This window comes from Euphorbia lathyris, chromosome 1, assembly GCF_963576675.1.
Source record: "Euphorbia lathyris chromosome 1, ddEupLath1.1, whole genome shotgun sequence".
NCBI classification, from domain to species: Eukaryota; Viridiplantae; Streptophyta; class Magnoliopsida; order Malpighiales; family Euphorbiaceae; genus Euphorbia; species Euphorbia lathyris.
The window spans coordinates 112,370,387-112,391,903 of NC_088910.1; the positions used below are offsets into that span (position 1 = coordinate 112,370,387).

Here is a 21,517-nt window from a genome sequence, read left to right on the forward strand (position 1 = left end):
TTTTTATAAAAAGCTATTTTTCAACTGGCTTTTAAAGTAGAAGATAAACATGAGGTAGAAAATAGGTAATCAAATACTCTCAAGAACTCTTATTGCTTCGAGGAGACCTAGGAGCCTATTGGAGATTTATGCCACAAACTCCACTGTTAACGTTTTTTTCAATAATTGTAATGTAGAAAATCAAAATCGACTTTAGTGTAAAAAAAAGTACAATTAAAAAGGTAAGAGGCTATTGATTGTTTCTTTAATTTAATTAATTTTACAATTCTACGTGAAAATGCAGAATTGGTGTACTATATAACCAAGTGGAGAAATTAGAACAACCCAAGAAAAGCAGAGAAATGGATCTCCAGCTCCTCATCATCTTTCTTTTGTCTTCTTTCACTTTGGTTTGGGCGCTTCATTTCTTTGCAAGATCAACAAGAGCAACTTCCAGCAGGCTTCCACCTGGACCATTTCCACTTCCGGTCATCGGAAATCTCCTCCAACTTGGTACCAAACCTCACAAATCCCTAGCCAAACTCGCCAGTATTCATGGCCCCATAATGAGTTTGAAACTCGGTCAAATCACAACAATAGTAATTTCCTCTTCTACTTTAGCTAAAGAAACTCTTCAAACGCACGATCGAAATCTATCTGACCGAACTGTCCCTGATGCTACCCATGCCCAAGATCACCACCTATCCATGGAATGGCTGCCTATAGGGGCAGAATGGAGAAATCTTAGAAAGATATGCAATTCTTACATCTTTGCTAATCAGAAACTTGATCTCAACAGAGACCTCCGCCGCCAGAAACTCGAACAACTCATCGGTGATATTCAAGAATGCTGCCGGGAAAGTAAGGCTGTAAATATTGGCGAAGTAGCTTTCAGAACAACGCTTAATACGTTGTTGAGCTCTATATGTTCTCTGGATCTGACCGATTCGAGTTCCGATAGAGTACGAGAGTTCAAGGAGATTTTCAGGTCCATTGTGGAGGAAACTGGAAAGCCTAATCTCTCAGATTATTTCCCGTTTTTAAGAAAGATTGATCCACAAGGTATACGGCGTCGTACGAGTGTTTCTTTCGGGAAGTTACTTGGGATATTGGATAGTATGATTGATGAGAGGATTGAGTTAAGAAAGAAGGAAGAATATATCCGATGCAATGACGTGTTAGAGATTCTTCTAAACCTCAACGATGAAGGCAATAGTTCTGATGTATTGGATCGACAATCCATAAAACTTCCTGGTTAGTTGTTGGTTACTTTATTTTTTACAAAATAAATTTTACTTTATTTTTAATAGCTTAACCCCGTTAGTTTTTGTTCTCTTTGCTTAATTAATTAAAAAAAACTATTATTTCAAAATGAATAGTGTTTTAAAAAAAAAAAACTAAATTAGATGTTTCCTAATATTATCAGAACTAAATTGGACATAAATCGAAATTATAATTAGTGTATGAATTACTTAATGGGATCTGATCCGATGATTCAAAGTTATTTTTATAAATTATATATACATATGTATAATTATAAACAAATAAAAATCTAATAAATTTAGTAGACTCAATGACATTACATATATTAATGCACAAGGTACATAAATTTGGTTTATTGAAAGTACAAGCAATTTACATTTAGTGTACTACAGTGATTCATTTTCTTTTTGGATTTGGATCAAGTCGGCTTTTCAACTTCACAAATGTCATATTTAAAAGCGTAAATTACATCTATGGCCACTGAATTTAAATTTTTAACGGTATAACTACTAAACTTTACACTTTTTAACATCGGTGACCACTCAATTTTAACTAACTCCTCAAAATGGCCGTTAGCGACCTCAAAATAAAAATATTTAAGAATTAAAGTTGTTCAGAATGATATTTACCATAAAGTCACTTTTTTTATTTTCCAAAATCACATTTTTGGAGCTTTCTCTCTCTAAAAATTTACATTCTCTCTCCTAACCAAACAACATCTAAATAACCTTAAAACGAAAATTTTCAAGAATTAAAGTTCCTTAGAATATCATTAACTTTTCTAATTTTTTATTTTGAGACTGTCAACGGTCGTTTTGAGGTGTTGAGTGACCACCGGTGTTAAAAAGTGTAAAGTTCGGTGGCCATACTGTTAAGAATTAAAGTTTAGCGGTCACAATGTTAAATGATAAAGTCAATGTCCATGGGTGTAATTTACCCTTTTTAAAAGGAAAAATTGCACAGAAAATCTACAATTTAAAAACTATTTATCATTATATCAAATCATAATTTTGAATTATGTCAAACTAATAAAATCACTATTTTTAATCTATTTTAAGAACTAGAGTTTATAAATTAGAGGTCTAGAATATATTATCCAGGGTTTAAGATATATGAATTGGAATTTAGAATTTTTAAATTAGGATGTAAATCATACTTTATTAGTTATATATAGAAAATAATGACATATTTATAATTAAGATTATAATAATGATATATTTATAATTAAGTTTGATAATCTGATTTAGTTGGGGTAAATTACACTCATGGCCACTGAACTTTACCATTTTAACATTTTGGCCACTGAACTTCAATTCTTAATAGTATGGCCACCGAACTTTACACTTTTTAACACCGGTGGTAACTCAACACCTCAAAACAATCGTTGACGGCCTCAAAATAAAAAATTCGAAGAGTTAATAATATTTTAAGGAATTTTAATTCTTGAAAATTTTCGTTTTGATGTCATTTAGGTGTTATTTGGTTAGATGTCATTTAGGTCCCTGATGCTAATATTTTCTAAATTTATAAATGTTGATACTAATTTATTATAGTTTAATATATAATACACACTAAAACTTGTTATTTTCATCGTGGATTGTGAATTAACTACCTATGATCATTTGCAACAGCTTTTATTCGTTCCTGGAGCTGATACAACTTCGAGTACATTACAATGGGCAATGACAGAACTTCTCCGAAATCCTACAACTCTATTAAAAGCTCGGACAGAGCTTGAGCAGACAATTGGAAAAGGAAGATTAGTAAATGAACCAGACATAGCTCAATTACCATACTTACAAGCAGTTGTTAAAGAAACACTTAGATTGCACCCATCGGTTCCTTTATTACTTCCTCGAAAAGCAAGATCGGATGTAGAAATGTATGGATTTATAATCCCAAAGGATGCCCAAATTTTGGTTAATGTTTGGGCTATTGGTAGAGATGGTAACATTTGGAAAGATCCTAACTCATTTTTTCCAGAGAGATTCTTGGAGTTGGATATTGATGTTCGAGGCCGAAGTTTTGAGCTAATTCCGTTTGGCGGTGGTCGGAGAATTTGTCCTGGATTGCCATTAGCAACAAGAATATTGCATGTTATTTTGGGATCTCTTATTAACAAGTTTGATTGGAAGATTGAAGATGGATCTGAAACAGAAATTTTAAATATGGATGATAAGTTTGGCCTTACCTTAGAGAAGGCCAATCCCCTCGTAGCTATCCCTTATCCAGTAACTTAGAAATTCATATATGTTTATGAACGTACCTCTTTTTTTTTTAACTATTAAGAACAAAATAAATAAAAAATAAATTTAGAAAATTAAGGTCGATTTATGAAAGTTAATTAATTATTGAAAAAAATAACGTGACGAATTTAAGTGGTTGAGCCGATTCGTACTTACATGCACCGGAAAAGAAAAGTCTTTATTATCAAAACAATCAAAAATGACTTTCAATAAAATTTATGAAATCTCATATAACCAATAATGTTTTTAAAAATCCTATGTCCAATGAGTCCTTACATTTGTTTTATATAGGTCCCAAACCTCCACATTCCTCTAAAAGTGTGAACAAATCTGAACTAGAAATCAAATTTCTTTCCAAAACTTAGAAGCGAATTTGCGACTGAAGTTTTCTAAAGAAAGCATTCCCGAGTGAAAATTGGAAAATTTTGATAGACACTTTCGTAGTTAGACAATTCACAAAAATCAGAACTAGTATAAAGTCTCTCAGATCTTAATACAAAGGCTTAATATATTAAGAGCCCTTGAAATTGTACTAAAAATTTGATTGACGCTCTAAATTTAGAAGGTGTCTCATTAGCCATAGCCATATGAACTTATAAAAATGGTATGGTTAGCTTCTTAAGGGGTTGTTTGGTTGCTGCTTTCTGACTTCATGTTTGCCTTTTTCACTTTGAAAATTAGAGTTTTAGATGTTTGATTAGGCAAAAGTAATGAATCTCAGCTTTTTTGAAAAACAACATTTTCAAACAGGAAACATCAAACATCAAACAACATGTAAAACAAACGGACCCTAAGTTTACGTGACAAAGCAAAAGACGAATGTGATAAATTAAAATGTATGTAATTTTAAGCAAGTTCAGAATAATATATTATTATTGTAAGTTTAGGACCTAATATGACATCTTAAATAAATTTAGGTAGCCAAGTCACTTTGAACAAGTTCATGAAATTTGTAAGACATTTTGTAAGTTCAAAGAATCAATTGGTTTTTTTAATCAAGTTAAGGACATACCTGTATTGGAGGTTATTTTTTTATTTATATAAATAAATAGTATAGATTATAATTATATTTGTTGATAAAATGAAGGTGAAATAAAAATAAGAAAACAAAAAAAAGAGTAAAAGAGTAAAAGAAAAAGAAAATACACAAGTGGGAAAAGAAAAGTTAGTCATTTCTTATGAAACTCGAGCAGCCAACTTTGATGATTTTTTTTGGCATCAAATGACGAAATTTTGGCATGAGAACAAGGTATTCTCAAACTAGAGAGACAAAAAATTCAAGGATTTGCTTATGACGCCCAAACGGATGAATATTGAAATTGGACTAGAAAACACCAAATCCAACTCGTGGAAACTATTTTCATAAGAATATTTGTGCCATTTTCTTCAACAAAAAGCTCATGTTTTTTAATCCTAAATCTGTCAAAAGAAGTCAATTGAGGTAATGGAATTGAGTATCGTAAGTAAAAAAAAATAGAGGCTAGGCTAATGAGTGTCCAACTTGGCTATAAATAGAGGTTGTGTTCTTCCTATCAACCCCATCAACCAAATCAATAATCAAACAAATCAAACAATCAATACATAAATTCAGCAAAATCTTTGCTTATCTCGTCCATTTCGTGCATACAGCCTTCAATTCCAGGTTCAAGTTCACATTCTTCAATTTTCAATTCTCAAATTCAGCTCAAAAGCTCAGTTAGGTTCATACCTTCCGATAATTGTCTTCAATTCTAGTCGATATAATTGTTATCCAATCATTCAAACCTCTTAGTTTATAGTTGCGTTCACATGGACCCTGATGACCACGTAAATTTGATCATCCACCATTAGATCTAGGCGGATTAAATATAAACCTTATGATGTTTTGAATCTCCACCTTAGGATTTTAATCCGCCTAGATCTAACGGTGAATGACCAAATTTATGTGGTAATCAGGGTCTATGTGAACGCAACTGCTTAGTTTAAGCTCAGTATATGTTTCTCAATCATCAATTTAGATTAACTCTGTTCATTCAAGAATCTGTAATTGTTGTCTCCTTCCTTACTTCAAGCTCCTTCTCACAAACCAAAACACTCAAAACTCCATTTTTGTGATGTTTTCTGTTCGTAAATCTTTTCTAAATCCTATTTGCAATTTATTCATTTATTCAACTTGATCAAAACATTCAGAAACAAGGTTTTGACAATTATTGATCTTAAAATCATAATTTTCATCAAACAAATGTATTGACCAGTCTTTTTCCAAAAAATATTTCGGCTGCCATTCCTAAGCAATCCTAATCTATTTGTTGATATCCAAACTATAAGTCTCAGTTTTTTTTTTTTTGAATCAAATACTTAACCTTTATTACTGTAAATCAAATGAAAGAATGTTGGTTAGGAAAGGTGGTGGACAATCCCACTCACCCTGAACAGACACATAATTGACCGCCTTTGCAATAGCATCAGCTACCGAATTCGCTGAACGATTTATGAACGAGAGTGAGCATAGCTCAATATCTCTTAATAGAAGAATGCAATCTAAAATAACATCTACTAAGTAAGATGGTCCCGATAGACCGTTCCGGATGGCATTTACTGCTGTTAAACAGTCTGATTGGATTTGAATCCTTGTTCTAGGTTTGTTTGACTTGATCCAACTTAATGCTTCCTTTATAGCTAACGCCTCCGCCATTTCCGGATTGTGATTTCTAGGAACTGCTCCCATCTTAGCTGAAATGCACCGGCCCGAGGTATCCCGGATCAGGAACCCATACGAGCTGTAGTCGGCAGTTGGGAAATTACCAGCATCCACATTGCAGAGAAGGATGCCCTCCGGCGGTCTTGTCCACTTCAAGTTTTGCTGGTTTGGGGATGAAATCGTCCCGAGTTTCAGCTTCCTTGCCTCTTTCCACACGATTACTTCAGATAGGGCGTTACCCAAGATAGTTGAAGGATATGCAGTAGAGTTGTCCCATACTTTGCCGTTTCTGTGTCTCCAGATACCCCATAGGATATAGGTAATCTCACCTGTTAATTCGTTGTTTGCTGCTCTGATCATCATTTGAAACCACTGCTCGAAATTATTAATATTATGCATTTTGTTGTCCCTGAAGTAGAGCGCCCATACCTGCGAGGCTCTCGTACACTGAATAAGAGCATGAAGGGTGTCTTCGTTATAAACCTGACAAAAAGGGCAGATGTTAGGGAGAGAGTTGTGTCTGCTGGCTAGGTTTGCTAAGGTTGGTAAACAACGGGTTGCAATCCTCCATAAAAAAATTTAACTTCGATGCGACATGAAGGCTCCAAATGTGTTGCCATTGAGGATCAGAATGAGCCATCGCAAATGTGTTTGAGGCCTAATGATAGCCGCTTTTTACAGAATAGGAACCCGATCTCTCTGGTGACCAGTAGTACGAATCCTCAAGCGTCAGGTTGCGTCGAGGGATAGAATATATAAGAGCTCGATCACGTGCATTGAAAATTTGATCGACTCGTTCCTTTATCCAACGTCCGTCAGAATCAAGAAGGTTGCAAACCAAGTTATTGGTACCTATTTGGATGGAGGAGCTGCTTGGAGTTGGAGAAGAGGTGTCTGGCAGCCACGGGCTACTCCAAATGTGTGTTGAGCATCCGTTTCCGATCTCCCTGATCAACCCTTTCTTCAATACTTCTCTACCCGCCAATATACTACGCCAGATATAAGAGGGGTTATGCCCTGCGGTAGCTTGAAGGAACTGACCATTGGGGAAGTAACGGGCCTTTAGTACTTGTGAGGCAAGTGATTCCGGATTTGTTAATATTCTCCAACTCTGCTTCGCTAGTAATGCTAGATTGAAGAGGCGGAGGTTTCTGAAACCAAGACCACCCTTAGACTTTGGTGTGCATAAATCCTCCCATCTCCTCCAATGGATACCTGAATCAGAGCTAGACATTGTTGTTGACCACCAGAATCTGTTGAGTGATTTGTGTAATTCATCACATAACGAGATTGGTATCTCAAAGATACCCATGACAAAGGTAGGAATTGCTTGAAGGATGGCTTTTATCAGAACTTCTTTATCGGCCCGAGATAGGAACTTTTCTTTCCAGTTATTTATCCGAGACCAGATACGATCTTTGATAAAATTAAACGTACGCATCTTGCTCCTTCCAACAGATAGTGGGGCACCGAGATAGCTTCCGAGATCCTCAACTTCCCTTATTTGGAGGGCTTGACATATTTCTGATTTACTGTTATCACATGTGTTCTTACTGAATAGGATTGCTGATTTTTGAACGTTGATGCGTTGCCCCGAGGCTTTTGCATAGCTGTCTAAGAAGTTTTGGATTACCCATGCCTCTTGTAGAGTAGCTCGGAAGAAGAACAAAGAGTCGTCGGCGAAGAAGAGATGAGAAACACTAGGTGCATTACTGGCTATGCGTATCCCATGGATGTGGCCCGACCGTTCCTGTGCAGAAATTGCCGACGATAATCCTTCAGCACATATCAGAAAGAGGAAAGGTGATAGGGGGTCACCTTGTCTGAGTCCCCTGGATGGGATGATAGGACCTAGCTCCTTACCATCATGTGAGATGTGATAAGAGACAGTTGTTACGCACATCAATATCCATTTTACCCATGTCGGATGTAGGTTGAGAGTAATTAACATATTCTTGAGAAATCCCCACTCCACTCGATCATAGGCTTTACTCATGTCTAATTTCAGTGCCCCAACTCCGCGTGAACCTTGTCTCATCCCTCGGAGATTATGTATCGCTTCATATGCCACAATAATGTTGTTTGTAATAAGGCGGTCGGGTAAAAATGCACTTTGGCAATTTGAGATGACAGAAAGGAGCACCTGATTGAGTCTGTTTGCTAGCATTTTTTATATTATCTTGAATAGGACGTTGCAAAGTGCAATTGGGCGGATGTCGGTTACCAGTTCAACACTTGCTTTTTTCGGTATCAGCACTATTATTGTTTCATTCAGCCGTGGGGGTAAAGAGCCTGAATCAAGGATGCTAAGACAAGAAGCGCTGATATCTGACCCAATGATAGCCCAGAAGCGCTGATATAAGGCCGGATTTAGTCCGTCAGGTCCCGGACTCTTATCCGGGTGCATAGAGAAGCAAGCGGTTTTAACAACGTCTTCTGTAAAAGGTTGTATAAGAAACTCATTTTGTTCTGGTTGAAACCTGCTTCTGACCGTTGATAAGATGTCACTGTCGTCATTACCTTGACTAGTAAAGATGTCCGTAAAGTAGTCTATCAATATATTATCTAGGCCAGACTCCCAATCACACCAAATTCCCTGTGAATTCTTAAGTTCCCTGAAGCTGTTGAGTTTTTTCCTTTCTGAGGCGTGCTCATGGAAGTACCGAGTGTTGCTGTCCCCGTCTTGTAACGAAAAAAGTTTAGCACGATGGCGCCAAAAAGCTTCTTATTGCTGAAGTAGTTTGACGTAGTGTTCAGATGCTTTTTGGAACTGGTTCGCGCCAAATGTATCTGTATTGTTCCTGTAAAGTTTCATCTGTCTTCTTGCTTCTGTGATGGAGCTTTTGAAATTACAGTCCAGGTGTGAACTCCATTGCTGAAGAGCCCTAGTATAGTTTTGAAGTTTGTCACTCACAGTTGGAGAAGCCGGCAGATTCCATGCATTCTGTATTACCGATGAGTAGTCAGATTCACGACGCCATGAGTTTTCAAAGCGAAATCTCTTGATGCGGGGTGTTTGTTGCCAAAATTTGAGCTCAAGAAGCAGCACTGTGTGATCGGATGTCTCTGTAATAATGTTGCGCAGAATCGAACTGTTAAAGGAGGTCCTCTAGAGATTGTTTACCAAGGCGTGGTCAAGCCTTTCCCGAATCCACCTGCTCGAACCTCTACTGACCTCCCATGTAAATGGAAAACCTTGCATAGCTAACAGAGATAAATTACAGTCGGAGACCACCTCTCTGAAGCCGTCGATCAACCAGTTTGGATGAGGCCGCCCGCCTCTTTTCTCAGAATGATTCAGAAGGTCATTGAAGTCCCCGATGCAGCACCAAGCAAAGTTAATACATGTTGCTAAGGACCGAAGATAGTCCCACGATTCCCTTTTTCGATGCCTTTCAGGACACCCATAGAATCCGGTGATTTGCCATGCCGGAAGATTGGGCATAGAGACCAGTCCGTTAATAAACTGATGAGAAGATGAAATAATATTGATGATGATAGGGGGTTTCCAAAACAGGGCTAGTCCTCCCCCGTGACCTTGCCCTTCTACTACAAAGCATTCAGAAAAACCAAGACGCTTGCTGATATCGGTGACTTTTTTCCTGTTGATCATTACTTCCATTAGAAATATGATCAGGGGCTTGTGGACCTGGATGAGGTCCTTCAACACACTAACTGTCCGCTGGTTGCCCAGACCGCGACAGTTCCAACTCAGGAGACTCATTGCGGTCCGCAGGTCTAGGTCACAGAGCCCCCTGCAGATCCGTTTATAGACTGGTTGGTTATATCGTTGAACATATTGATGCTTTCCTCTAACCTGGGACATTTTGGGTCGATGATGAATCTGGAGTTATCGTTCTGACATGTTCCCTTTCCATCTTGAGCTCTAGTTGTTCCACCACTACCACCTTGACCTTGCTGCCCTGTTTTCCTTGTTACTCTGATCTCGGGGTGTTGTTTCAGATGTAAATCGATTGGTGAGGATTAATGAATGATTCCGACGGTTCTTGGTGGTTGCTTACCTTGTCTTCTTCAGGATTACGTAGCCATTGTATTCCGATATTCTGCCCTGGGCGTCGTATTGAGGTTCGCAGAAAGCTTCCATATTGTCTTTCCATGGGGTTGTTGGGGTTGTCGAATAGAGCACTGCAAAACTTGTCAGCATGACCAATGATACCACAATAGAAACAAAAACTGGGGAGTCTTTCGTATTTAAAGTTGATCCATAGCCAATCCCCATCACTGTGTCTGATTTTCTGGCCTCTGGTTAACGGAAGTCGGATATCGATAGTCACCTTGATTCTCAGGTAGTTTCTCCTCAGCCCTGTAAAGTTTTTGGGGTCAGAACATATGAAGGTGCCGATGAAATCCCCTAATAACTTGCATACGGACTCTGTTTGAAAGCCCACTGGGAGGTTGGATATCTGGACCCACATAATCAGTTGGTGGAGTTCGCAGGTGGCTGCCTGTTCTTGAAATCCCAATCGTTTTACAATTAGCACATTCTGATTGAAGGTCCAAGGGCCGTCATCTAGAACTCTGAGGACATCTAGTTCGTGATAAAATTGGAATAGAAATCGACCCTCAACGCCTGATTCTATAGCTGTCACACCCTTAACGGGTTTCCAAATTGATGCAAGGGTATTACACATACTGTCAAAGTGTATTACCTTGTTAATCTGAAATTGTCTGATAATGAACAGAGAGGGTTGTGAAATTGCCGGATGAAAATCTTCCTCTCCCAAAGTAATTCCGGTGATGCTATCGTCGTTGATGCAGAGCTTAGCATAATCCTCGATTATGATTTTTCCTTTGTCCATCTATTGCGAAGTCAACTGATAATAGAACCTCTGATGCGTGACGGAAAATTTTCTGATCAGGAAGTTTTCGAATGCGATTAGGTAGGGGCGATTGATGGGCGGCTAGGTTTTGGCTGCGGCGAGAAAACAGGATGGGAGGTGGTGGAGAGTAGCGGGATGCAATGGCAGTGCAATAGGGAACCCTAGATTGGGGGTACGTCGGCGACGAGATTAACTTCAGAAGAAGAGACGGGATTAACTTCAGAAGAAGAGACTTGGATGATTCTAGTTTTTAGTTTGATGCAACTTTACTGTTTATGGTATAAGTCTCAGTTTTTATTTCGTCCAAAACCGTCTTTTAAAGCTTTCGTTTTCTCACTTGAAATCTTCCATTTTCATTCGATTTTCTTGCAAATAGATGTTGTTCAATTTAATTCAATTTCTGGCAACATTCCACTTCTGTCCTACAACTATTAGAATGATTCAAACAAGTCTAATTCTCACACCGAATTCTCATATGACGGCATACGAACACAGAATCGAGTGAAATGAAAGGCTGGAGTTAAGTTCAGGAAGTCAAGAATGAGTTTGTATAAAAATCAAAGACATGAATGAACTTTAAATGATCTGAAACAGGAACGAAAAAACATTGGACAAAAACTATAAACTTCACAAAAATTGATCTCAACGAGCTTTGATCTACATAATTAATAGCTTTGGAGCCGGGATTCAACAACTGAAAGTAAATGAATTAAAATCGGATTGCTAGAGAATGGAAAGAAAGTTAAAATGGTATTGAAACTCTAAAGTGAAGCTAGGAATTATGAAGAAAAGTGCCTAAAATTCTAGGAAGAATTTGACGTAGTGTGAGTGTCTTTTTGGATTGAGTCTGGGGTCTGAGATGAAGACTTAAGATATTATTTGTAGTGTTTTGGAATGGATTGTTGGCTGCACTTTTCACCCACTTCCCTTGAATTTCTCTCATATTTCATCCACCACTTTCACCCAATCCACTTCTCCTCTTTTTACTCCACTTCGGTTGATGGAATTATAGACATGTGTAAGTGAAGCTCCAGACTAGAGTGGTGAGCCATTATCCGTATTAGTGCTTGTTGGTACGTCCCGAATGTTCTAAAGTGTTGAACTGTGTGAAAAGAGTTGCTGAAAATCAGACCATACGGTGTGTGGTGTAAATCACATATCGTATGACTCCTTCACATGATCATTTTTGGCCGTTTTGAGTTTCACACAATGCTTGGACCAAAATTATTTAACCTTATTATAAATTATATTACATGCTTTTTATTTACATAAAACTTAAAAAAAACAAAATTTTATTTTGAGGACCAACATTTATAATAAAACTATTTTCTATATCTTAGATTAGTCCACAAGTAATTTGTGTTATATTCAAATGTCGATATATATAATTGTGTACCGTCATAGAAAATAGAAGAAAACCATTAATTGAAGTTTAAATGCGTTTAATAATTAGAAAGCAAGTGATTATCCACGAATCTAGTTTAAACGTGTTCAATAATTAGAAAGTAAGGATTATTCTTCGGGACCCGCTTTACTGATTTTTCTCGGTTGGTTGGAACCGGGTGCCTATTCTTCCTTTTAGAACCCAAGAGTTTCAAAACATTAAAATAGTATTGAACTACATTATATGATTCTCTATGCCACACTGTTTAAAAACAAGGTTGCTTAGAATGTCTAGACTTTCGAAATCGAGAATCCATCCCAATTTTCTCTAATTAGTCTCTATGGGCTTAACGATTTTTAACCGTCTAAACTACGATGAAAAAACAAATTCATTGTAAATTTATTTTTTTGCTTTATTATAATTTACCTTTAAGTTGTTTCAATAATATTGTTATTGAAATGTTGATTTTTACACATTTTTAAATGTATATTACAAATGTACATGTTTTTCTATATTAAATAATTTTATATTATTATTTTTAGATAATATAATACATATTTTAATGAAATTTATATAATAAATTTGTGAGTAACAAATAAAAAATAAAAAATATTAATCTCGGATTAATCTTTCAATGCCTTGTCCACCGACTAACATCTAACTTCTTTAGCAACCTGAGTTCTGCTAAAAAGTAAGCTATATTTACATGATGTCTAAGGGTACTGGCTCTCGAAAGTAACATCGGTATCCCATAAGAATAAGGGATAAGGTGTAAAAATACCTCTAACATTTATAGATATGAGTAATGTTATACTTACCGTTTAAAGTGGTACAATTTTACCCTTAACATTCACAGCTAAGAGCATCATGTAAATTTCCCTTTAACTTTTGATCCTAGATTTGGGCCCTTATCAAATGTAGACTGGATTTGCAACCTTCTGAATTGGACCCTTATCATATTTGAACTGGGTTTTGCCCCTTCTGGATTGGGCCGAGATCTTAATTTCTGAAAGTTTTCTGGATTGGACCTTGACCCATGTAAGAATGGTCATGGTCCAATGGGCCTAATATTGGGAGTGGGCCCTATAGGACACTACAGTTGTTGTATATTTTTAGGTCGTGAAAATTCCGAAAATAAATAGTTTTTTTTTTTTGTAGGAATAGTTTTTTTTTTTTTGAGTTTTTAGTTGATATTCTTTATCTTCCTGTAAAATAAAATGTAATATTTATTAATTAGTAATAAAATTGACGTTCATTTTCTATTAATTTCTCGTTATTTTGAACAATTCAACTAATTGCTCTATATCTTGAAATTTAAAAATAGTTTATTTCCGAAACACAATTCACAATATAAATTGTAAGGGTAAATTACACTCATGGCCACTGAGCTTTCCCCATTTTCACATTATGGCCATTGAACTTCATTTCTTCTCAGTATAGCCATTGAATTTTACACTTTTTAACATCGGTGGCCACTCAATTTTAACTAACTTCTCAAAATGACCGTTAACGACCTCAAAATGAAAATATTCAAGAATTAAAGTTGTTCAGAATGACATTTACCATAAAACAATATTTTTTATTTTCAAAAATCACATTTTTTGGAGATTTCTCTCTCTAAAAATTCATTTTCTCTCTCCTAACCAAACAACACCTAAATGACCTCAAAACAAAAAATTTCAAGAATTAAAGTCCCTTAGAATATTATTAACGCTTTGGATTTTTTATTTTTAGCCGTCAACGGTTATTTTGAGGCGTTGAGTGACCACCGGTATTAAAAAGTGTAAAGTTCAGTGGCCATAATGTGAAAATGGGTAAAGTTCAGTGACCATGAGTGTAATTTAAGGAGGCCTAAGATGTAAAAAAGAATTAGAAATTTGGATTTAGGGAGTACAGGTCCAAAATATTGAAATTTTGAATTTTGGACAAGCCTAACACGTAGTGGGATATATTTAACAAAAATAAAAAATTAATTTTTTTAATGGAAAAGACATAATAAAAATGAGTTCAAAAGTGTTATGAAAATAAATAAATAAATTAATAATGGTAACATAGTTTTATAATTATTGAAAAACAAAATTTAAATAAATAAACACTTTCTAAAATAAATTGAGATTGAGGGAATTGAACCTAAAACCTAATAGAATCTATATAGAATAATATTAGGAGGGGCCGAAACTACTCGTAACCATGGTGGTTCCGGCGGCCGGATGAGCCCGGGTCCTCCGAGCCCACCCCTAGCAAGGGGTATGTGCATGTAATAATAATGCTTACATATATGTGTGACATTTGAAGAAACCTTATATTTAAAAGTCATTATAAAGTCCTTCCCATTTCTTTCGTAACCTAGCAATGTTAGAAACATGTTTCATACATATGAAGCATTTACTTTTGATCAAAATCCTATATTCAATACACATATCAGCTTGGCTTGCAGCACCTTAAAACACAACAGACGTGTGGTATGTGCATATTGTCCGCTACCACCTCATGCAATAACCCACAATACCTTTATTAGATGTCTAAGTAATATTTATGAATTTAATCATTGGTACAGTTTCCTCAAAACTTTGAAAGGATGTCGAAGCAAAAAAAAAAAAATATTCGCAACTCACTCAACGGGGGACATATGATATTAGAGCTAATCGCACTTATCCATGTGAGCCAACCAGAAGCGCTCCAACAATTTAACCCCAACTTTCTCATAAATAGTAATGAGCACGTAATCCCCTTGCGTTGGGATTTGACATGCCAACTACCAATCTCACCCCCTAAACACGCCAAACAGAAACCATTTGAGGAAAGAGATTGAGTCTCTTATAATGACTTAAATCCCTGTGAATATGGAAAATCTTCCTAATATCAAGATATTTCTTAAAAACCTCTAATAACTTTGATACCAGTGTGCAAATGTCGACCACCAACCCTCACGGGACATTTGGTATTCTATTGGGATAGAGATATGGATAAAGGTTGTGATAGTGATAAAATTATGATAGTTGAGAGTTATTATTCAATGTTTGGTACGTGGGATAGGGATGAGGATAAAATAATACATTTTACTATTTTAACTTTATTTAAACTACATAACATTAATTTGAGGGATAAGATGGATTTTTCATCCTATTAAAATCACAGGAGCTTATCCCACCTCCTTATACCACCCCCCTCCTGGGTATAGGATTTGAGGGATAAGAAGTTTATCCTTCATCCGTCTCACTCTTCTATCTCTCAAACAAACACGAGATAACTTATCTCGTGTTTTTTTATCCCTATCCCACCTCTTATATCTCTTCTAACAAACATCCCGTCATTTGATTATTGTTTATATCATTGGAGGTTTCACCTTCTCAACCCATACACCTTTTGACATATGTTTTCCCACATCATTTGCTGAAATAATTGTAACTTTGTAAGTCTTTAATATTTTAAAATATTTTACATTATTAATATTCTCTTAACAATTCAATTAAAAATTTAATGTTAACAATCTAATACTAATTGATAGGATTTGAAATTATTGTTAAAAATAGCATTTCGAGGCCATTTTGGGGCCATCATTTCGTCGCCATACACAGTAAAGAACCAAAAAGGCCGCCCATACCATTTTTGTATACCAAATTCTCAATTATTTGTACATTTTGGTATCTTGTGAAGACAATAATTCAACCACCTTTATTAATAATGTCCTCATGATCAAAGTTTTAGCATAATGGATCTCCTCATTATCTGTTTCCTCTGTGCTTTCACTTTCATTTCGGCGCTTCATTTCTTTGCAATATCAACTAAAAAATCAACTTCCGGCAAGCTTCCACCGGGTCCATTTCCACTTCCGATCATCGGAAATCTCCTCCAACTCGGTAACGAACCTCACAAATCGTTAGCCAAACTCGCCAATATTCATGGCCCCATAATGAGTTTGAAGCTCGGCCAAATTACCACAATAGTAATTTCCTCTGCTACTTTAGCTAAAGAAACTCTTCAAACGCACGATCTAAATCTATCTGACCGAACTGTCCCTGATGCTATCCGCGCCCAAGATCACCACCTATCCATGGAATGGTTGCCGTTAGGGGCAGAATGGAGAAATCTTAGAAAGATATGCAGCTCTTACATCTTTGCCATTCAGAAACTTGATCTCAACCGAGACCTCCGCCGCCAGAAAATCGAACAACTCATCGGTGATATTCAAGAATGCTGCCGGGAAGGTAAGGCTGTAAGTATTGGTGAAGCAGCTTTCGGAACAATGCTTAATACGTTGTCAAGCTCTATAGTTTCTCTGGATTTGAGCGATTCGAGTTCCGATCGAGCACGGGAATTTAAAGAGGCTTTTCAGTCGATTTTGCATGAAGCTGGAAAGCCTAATCTATCCGATTTTTTCCCCTTTTTGAGAAAGATTGATCCGCAAGGAATACGACGTCGGACATCAATTCATTTTGGGAAATTACTTGGGATTTTCGATGGTATGATTGATGAACGGATAGAGTTAAGAAAGCAGAAGGGGTATATCACAGGCGATGATGTTCTTGACATTCTTCTAAATCTCAATGATGAAGCCAACACCTCCGAGATATTGGATCGAGAATCCATCAAGCATCTGTTTACGGTAAGTTTTTCCTTTAATTTTGGGTTTTACAAAGTTTAATAGCTGTTTGTTTCCGCTTTTCGGATGACCCTTTAGCGTTTCACTCCAAACTGAGGAAATATAGGGTTTAATTAGGTTTATATAACCGGATCGTTTAGTATTTTTTTTGGAAACTACAATATTCTGGAGCGTTTCACGAAAAACTCGTATTTAGAGTTTTTCATAATCAGGTGTTTGTAGTTATATGTTATTGATAAAATTATTCTCTTATTTCTACAAAAATATATTTATTCTTTAACATTATTTATATTTCTACAACATAACTAGTTTTTGGTCTGTATGATGCACGAATTCATCTTAATATATAAATATTAACAAAAATATAATCTAATAATTACAGTCAATGATATAAAGGTGCTATATATAATTATTTTATTTTCACATTTACTTTAAATAATATATAAATATAATAATATAATTAAAATTAATATATTATATATTATATTATATTTTTTATCGATAAAAAAAGAGGAAGTAACATCTCAGCTTCATCGTTAGTGTTTTATATTATATATAGATAGATATGCAGAGAATTAGAGAGATTTTAGGGATTAATTTAAATTCTGTAGAACTCTTAGATATAGTACGGATAAAATAATCTTTTTATAGATAAATATAATAATATAATTAAAATTAATATATATTATATTATATTTTTTATCAGTAAAAAATGAGGAAGTGACACCTCAGCTCAATCGTACTGTTTTATATTATATATAGATTACCAAAAAAACAAGGTTTTATTGTGTTCAATAAATTTTTTATTTTTTATATAGATTATTTTTATTAATTTGTGTAACACATTTTTTATTTTATAATAGGATAAAGTGCAAAAATATTCCTAACATTTGTAGCTAGGAGCAATTTTACCCTTAACATCTAAAATTGTGCAATTATACCCCTAATGTTGCCAGCCAAAAGCAAATTTATGACCATTTTTTCACATTTTTCCTTTTATAATTTCACGGTTTATTAATTCAAAATATGTCAATTTTAGACTTTTTAAATCCAAACAGCAATAATTCAATATAATTTTACCAAACACTAGTAATTAAACAACTAATAACAAACAGCTAAGAGCTTATTACAACTGCAAACAGCTAACAGCTGAACCAAACAGACCCAATATGTGAAATTCAGAAATAGTTTTATTTTTAATATTATGTCTCACACCTTGTAACAGGTTCTATTCGTAGCAGGAAGTGGAACAACTTCGAGTACACTAGAATCTGCCATGACTGAACTAATCCGAAATCCTAAAACTTTATTGAAACTTCGGACAGAGATTGAGCAAACAATTGGGAAAAGGAGGGTAGTAGACGAATCTGACATATCTCGGTTACCATACTTACAAGCAGTTGTCAATGAAACATTCAGATTGCACCCACCCGTTCCATTATTGATTCCGCGCAAAGCCAAATCAGATGTGGATATGTGTGGATTTATAATTCCAAAGGGTGCTCAAATTATGGTTAATGCATGGGCTATTGGAAGAGATGGTAACACATGGAAACATCCAAATTCATTTATGCCTGAGAGATTCTTGGAGTCGGATATTGATGTTTGGAGTCGTTCTTTTGAGCTTATCCCATTTGGTGGTGGTCGAAGAATTTGCCCTGGATTGCCATTAGCGACTAGAGTGTTGCACCCTATGTTGGGATCACTTATCAACATCTTTGGTTGGAAGACTGAATATGGATCTGGACCCGTACGTGTAATCCCTACCCAATAGCTTAAAAATATTTCTCCAAAAAGTGTTGTTGTTAATCAATTTCAAATAAAAAAGGTGAAGCTCAAATAGATATTTCTTTTGATGTTACACTTTCAAAATCATGTAAGCAATCAATGAAGGTTTACCTAATTGGTAAGCAATTGATTCCTTTATTTCTTATGTTTGAGGTCTCATTCTCCACTTAATCTTTAATGGTAGGTTTGTGATCCTTTAGATCATAATTAAAGGTTGGTCTTATACATACTACAATGATTCGAATTGCAATTTTCAATTCGTACATTCTAAAATCCCTCTATTTCTTACATGTTAGTTCGACAATTTTGATTAACATTAAGCTTAAAACACTTTGCAAAGCTATGTCGATAGATAGCGGACCACTGCCTAATCAGATATCATACAAAGCCTAATAAAAATAAATTCATCATTTGATTAAAAAACTAAATATTGTTCAAAATTATAATAAACAATAGTCAAAACGTATTTAATATCATTCAATTGTGTGTGTGTGTGGGGGGGGGGGGGGGGGGGGGGGACTCTTCGCCATTGGGGCTATATCAACACTTTCATTGTTTTCCAGAGGAAAAAATTCTTCCAATATTGGAAATCAATGTCCGGATATTTCTCCCTAAGCTTTCGTAAGAGGAAAGTCTGATAACCGTTCATTCTACAGTGCCCCAACTCTGTAGCACCATTCACATCCGCAAACAATTTCTCCATGTTATCTTGAAGAACTCATATTCATTAAGTGTTCCGAGAGCAAAATCGGGATGCTGATTTTATCCAGCGCTCATGCTCTTGAACTAGGTGTTACTCATCTTTTGTCCCCGCTGGTTGATATTCGAAGGCTGTTGCTGGATGATCTCGTGGAAGCTGGCTTTCCTAAGGTGATTCCGTCTTAGTTTCTTTTCGTTTTTTTTGTGGTTTACTTTCTATTTTACCAAAAAAAAAATGAAGCATGTAGCTTTTCTACCTGTTTTATTTTATAATGAAATTGGTAACGGTTTCATAACAAAAACAAATAATTATTTATTTTTATCTTAATTTTAATGGAAACCGGTAGGCTAGCTACTGGTTCCACTTAAAATTTTATTTAAAAGTTATATATATGAAATGTTGTGATTGCGTATATGATTTTGAAAATTTAAAAGAAAACACTCAAAACTAATCTCTATACTTTTGAAAATTTTAATTTAATTCTAAACCATTTGTAACATCCGTAAATTTAAAGGTATTTTACAAAATGAAATTTATAATATATATTATAATTATTAATATTAAAAAGTAAAATTATTAATTTTTATTTTATTAAGTGGACCCATTGAATTATTGAATTATTATTATTTATATTTTATATTTAACATTATTATTATTATTATTATTATTATTATTATTATTGATTTTAAGGTTTAGTTACAGATAATGAGTAGGTACGATTTGAGGGATTTGTGATAAAAACAAATACCTACATCATCTTAATCATTCTTTTTTTTTTTTCTTCAATGATATTTTTGTTCGTAACTTTTTATTCCGGCTACCTCTTGAAACAAAAATCATACCATTAAATTGCTTGTTTCGTGAGGAACATTTTGAGACCACTATTGATATTTTTCTGAGCAAAAAGTATATGGTGACCAGAGCGGGTACTTTTCACCGGTAAAGTATTAGATCCCGCATTTTAGGCGGTTTAGTTGTGAAAGGGGTGTACTTTTGGACTCCCCTGATCGTTGGCTATCTCGTGATAGTCTCGGTTCGTGATTCTGGCATCTCCGGTGAACTTCCGGTGGTCGACCACCGCGCTCTGGCGAAACTCCGGGGAGCCAGTATCAGATCAATTAGAACCCGAATAATTTGATTAGCTTTTTGGGACGATAGGTAAACTTAATTTCTTATGTTTATATATATGTCTATATATATATGTATATATTCATTTATTTATTTATATGAGTGCCTATTGAGATGTTGATAACTAAATGTATGTTGAATGAATGTTGAGTATTTGATTATCATTTAATTGATACTTGATTTATATATATGGTGATTTGAGATTGGATTCAAATGTTCTCTGTATGATTGAATTTATTAATATAAGGCTTTGTTTTTCCTGAAATCATGTTGTTCATGTATTTACCTATTGAGGTATTAGCTGTGAAATTATACCATGATAGAATGAGAATGCCATATGGGTTCAAAAGATCATGAATTATCAAGTATGAAATTGTATTGGATTATGTTTGAGTTAGAACAAAACATAAATAGCTAGCTTGAGTGAGTATATTCAATGGTCTGGAGGTTTGATGATACTGTGATCACAGGCACCTGGGTAGGGTGTTATTTTAATTGAGTTTATACTGTGTCCTGAAACTGGGGGCGATAGCAGTACCGTATTGTTGAAAAAAAAAGAAATCATTACGAGGTTAAAAAGGTACTATTGTTAACCATGAGACCATTGAGTATATTTCACTTAGATATAGCTGGGCCCTTAAAAATAAAGATAATAAATCATAATTTTGTTGATTGAAGTAAGAGTCACATACGAGAGGATATGTTTATATCTTATTCCTGATTGATTGATGGTTGATTTTGATTAATTAAATGTTAAGATGCATGAAATTAATTTTTTATATATATATATATATATATAGGAGAGATCAGGTGTGACACATCTCTTATGATGTGACAAACCTTATTGTGTGACAAGGACCAATTTTGTAATTAACCAAAAGGAGGTGGCAAATTTGTAAATAAAA

At 35.1% G+C, this 21,517-nt stretch overlaps 2 protein-coding genes across 2 annotated transcripts; both read left to right on the plus strand.

The window, feature by feature from the left end:
• Positions 1-290: 290 nt before the first annotated feature.
• On the plus strand, positions 291-4,492 carry LOC136210646 (geraniol 8-hydroxylase-like). Its single transcript, XM_066002008.1, has 2 exons — positions 291-1,226; positions 2,862-4,492. The coding sequence occupies exons 1-2, from the start codon at positions 342-344 to the stop codon at positions 3,480-3,482; spliced, it is 1,506 nt and encodes a 501-aa protein (XP_065858080.1). The 5' UTR covers positions 291-341; the 3' UTR covers positions 3,483-4,492.
• Positions 4,493-16,085: 11,593 nt separating this feature from the next.
• On the plus strand, positions 16,086-18,922 carry LOC136210647 (geraniol 8-hydroxylase-like). Its single transcript, XM_066002009.1, has 2 exons — positions 16,086-16,999; positions 18,222-18,922. Exons 1-2 carry the CDS (start codon positions 16,106-16,108, stop codon positions 18,768-18,770), a joined length of 1,443 nt encoding a protein of 480 aa, XP_065858081.1. The 5' UTR covers positions 16,086-16,105; the 3' UTR covers positions 18,771-18,922.
• The last annotated feature ends 2,595 nt before the right edge of the window (positions 18,923-21,517 follow it).

Coding starts and splice junctions, on each gene's coding strand:
- LOC136210646 (XM_066002008.1), top strand. CDS start 342: ATGGATCTCCAGCTCCTCATCATCTTTCTTTTGTCTTCTTTCACTTTG. Junction 1,227..2,861: donor TGGATCGACAATCCATAAAA/CTTCCTGGTTAG, acceptor ACTACCTATGAT/CATTTGCAACAGCTTTTATT.
- LOC136210647 (XM_066002009.1), top strand. CDS start 16,106: ATGGATCTCCTCATTATCTGTTTCCTCTGTGCTTTCACTTTCATTTCG. Junction 17,000..18,221: donor CCATCAAGCATCTGTTTACG/GTAAGTTTTTCC, acceptor ACCTTGTAACAG/GTTCTATTCGTAGCAGGAAG.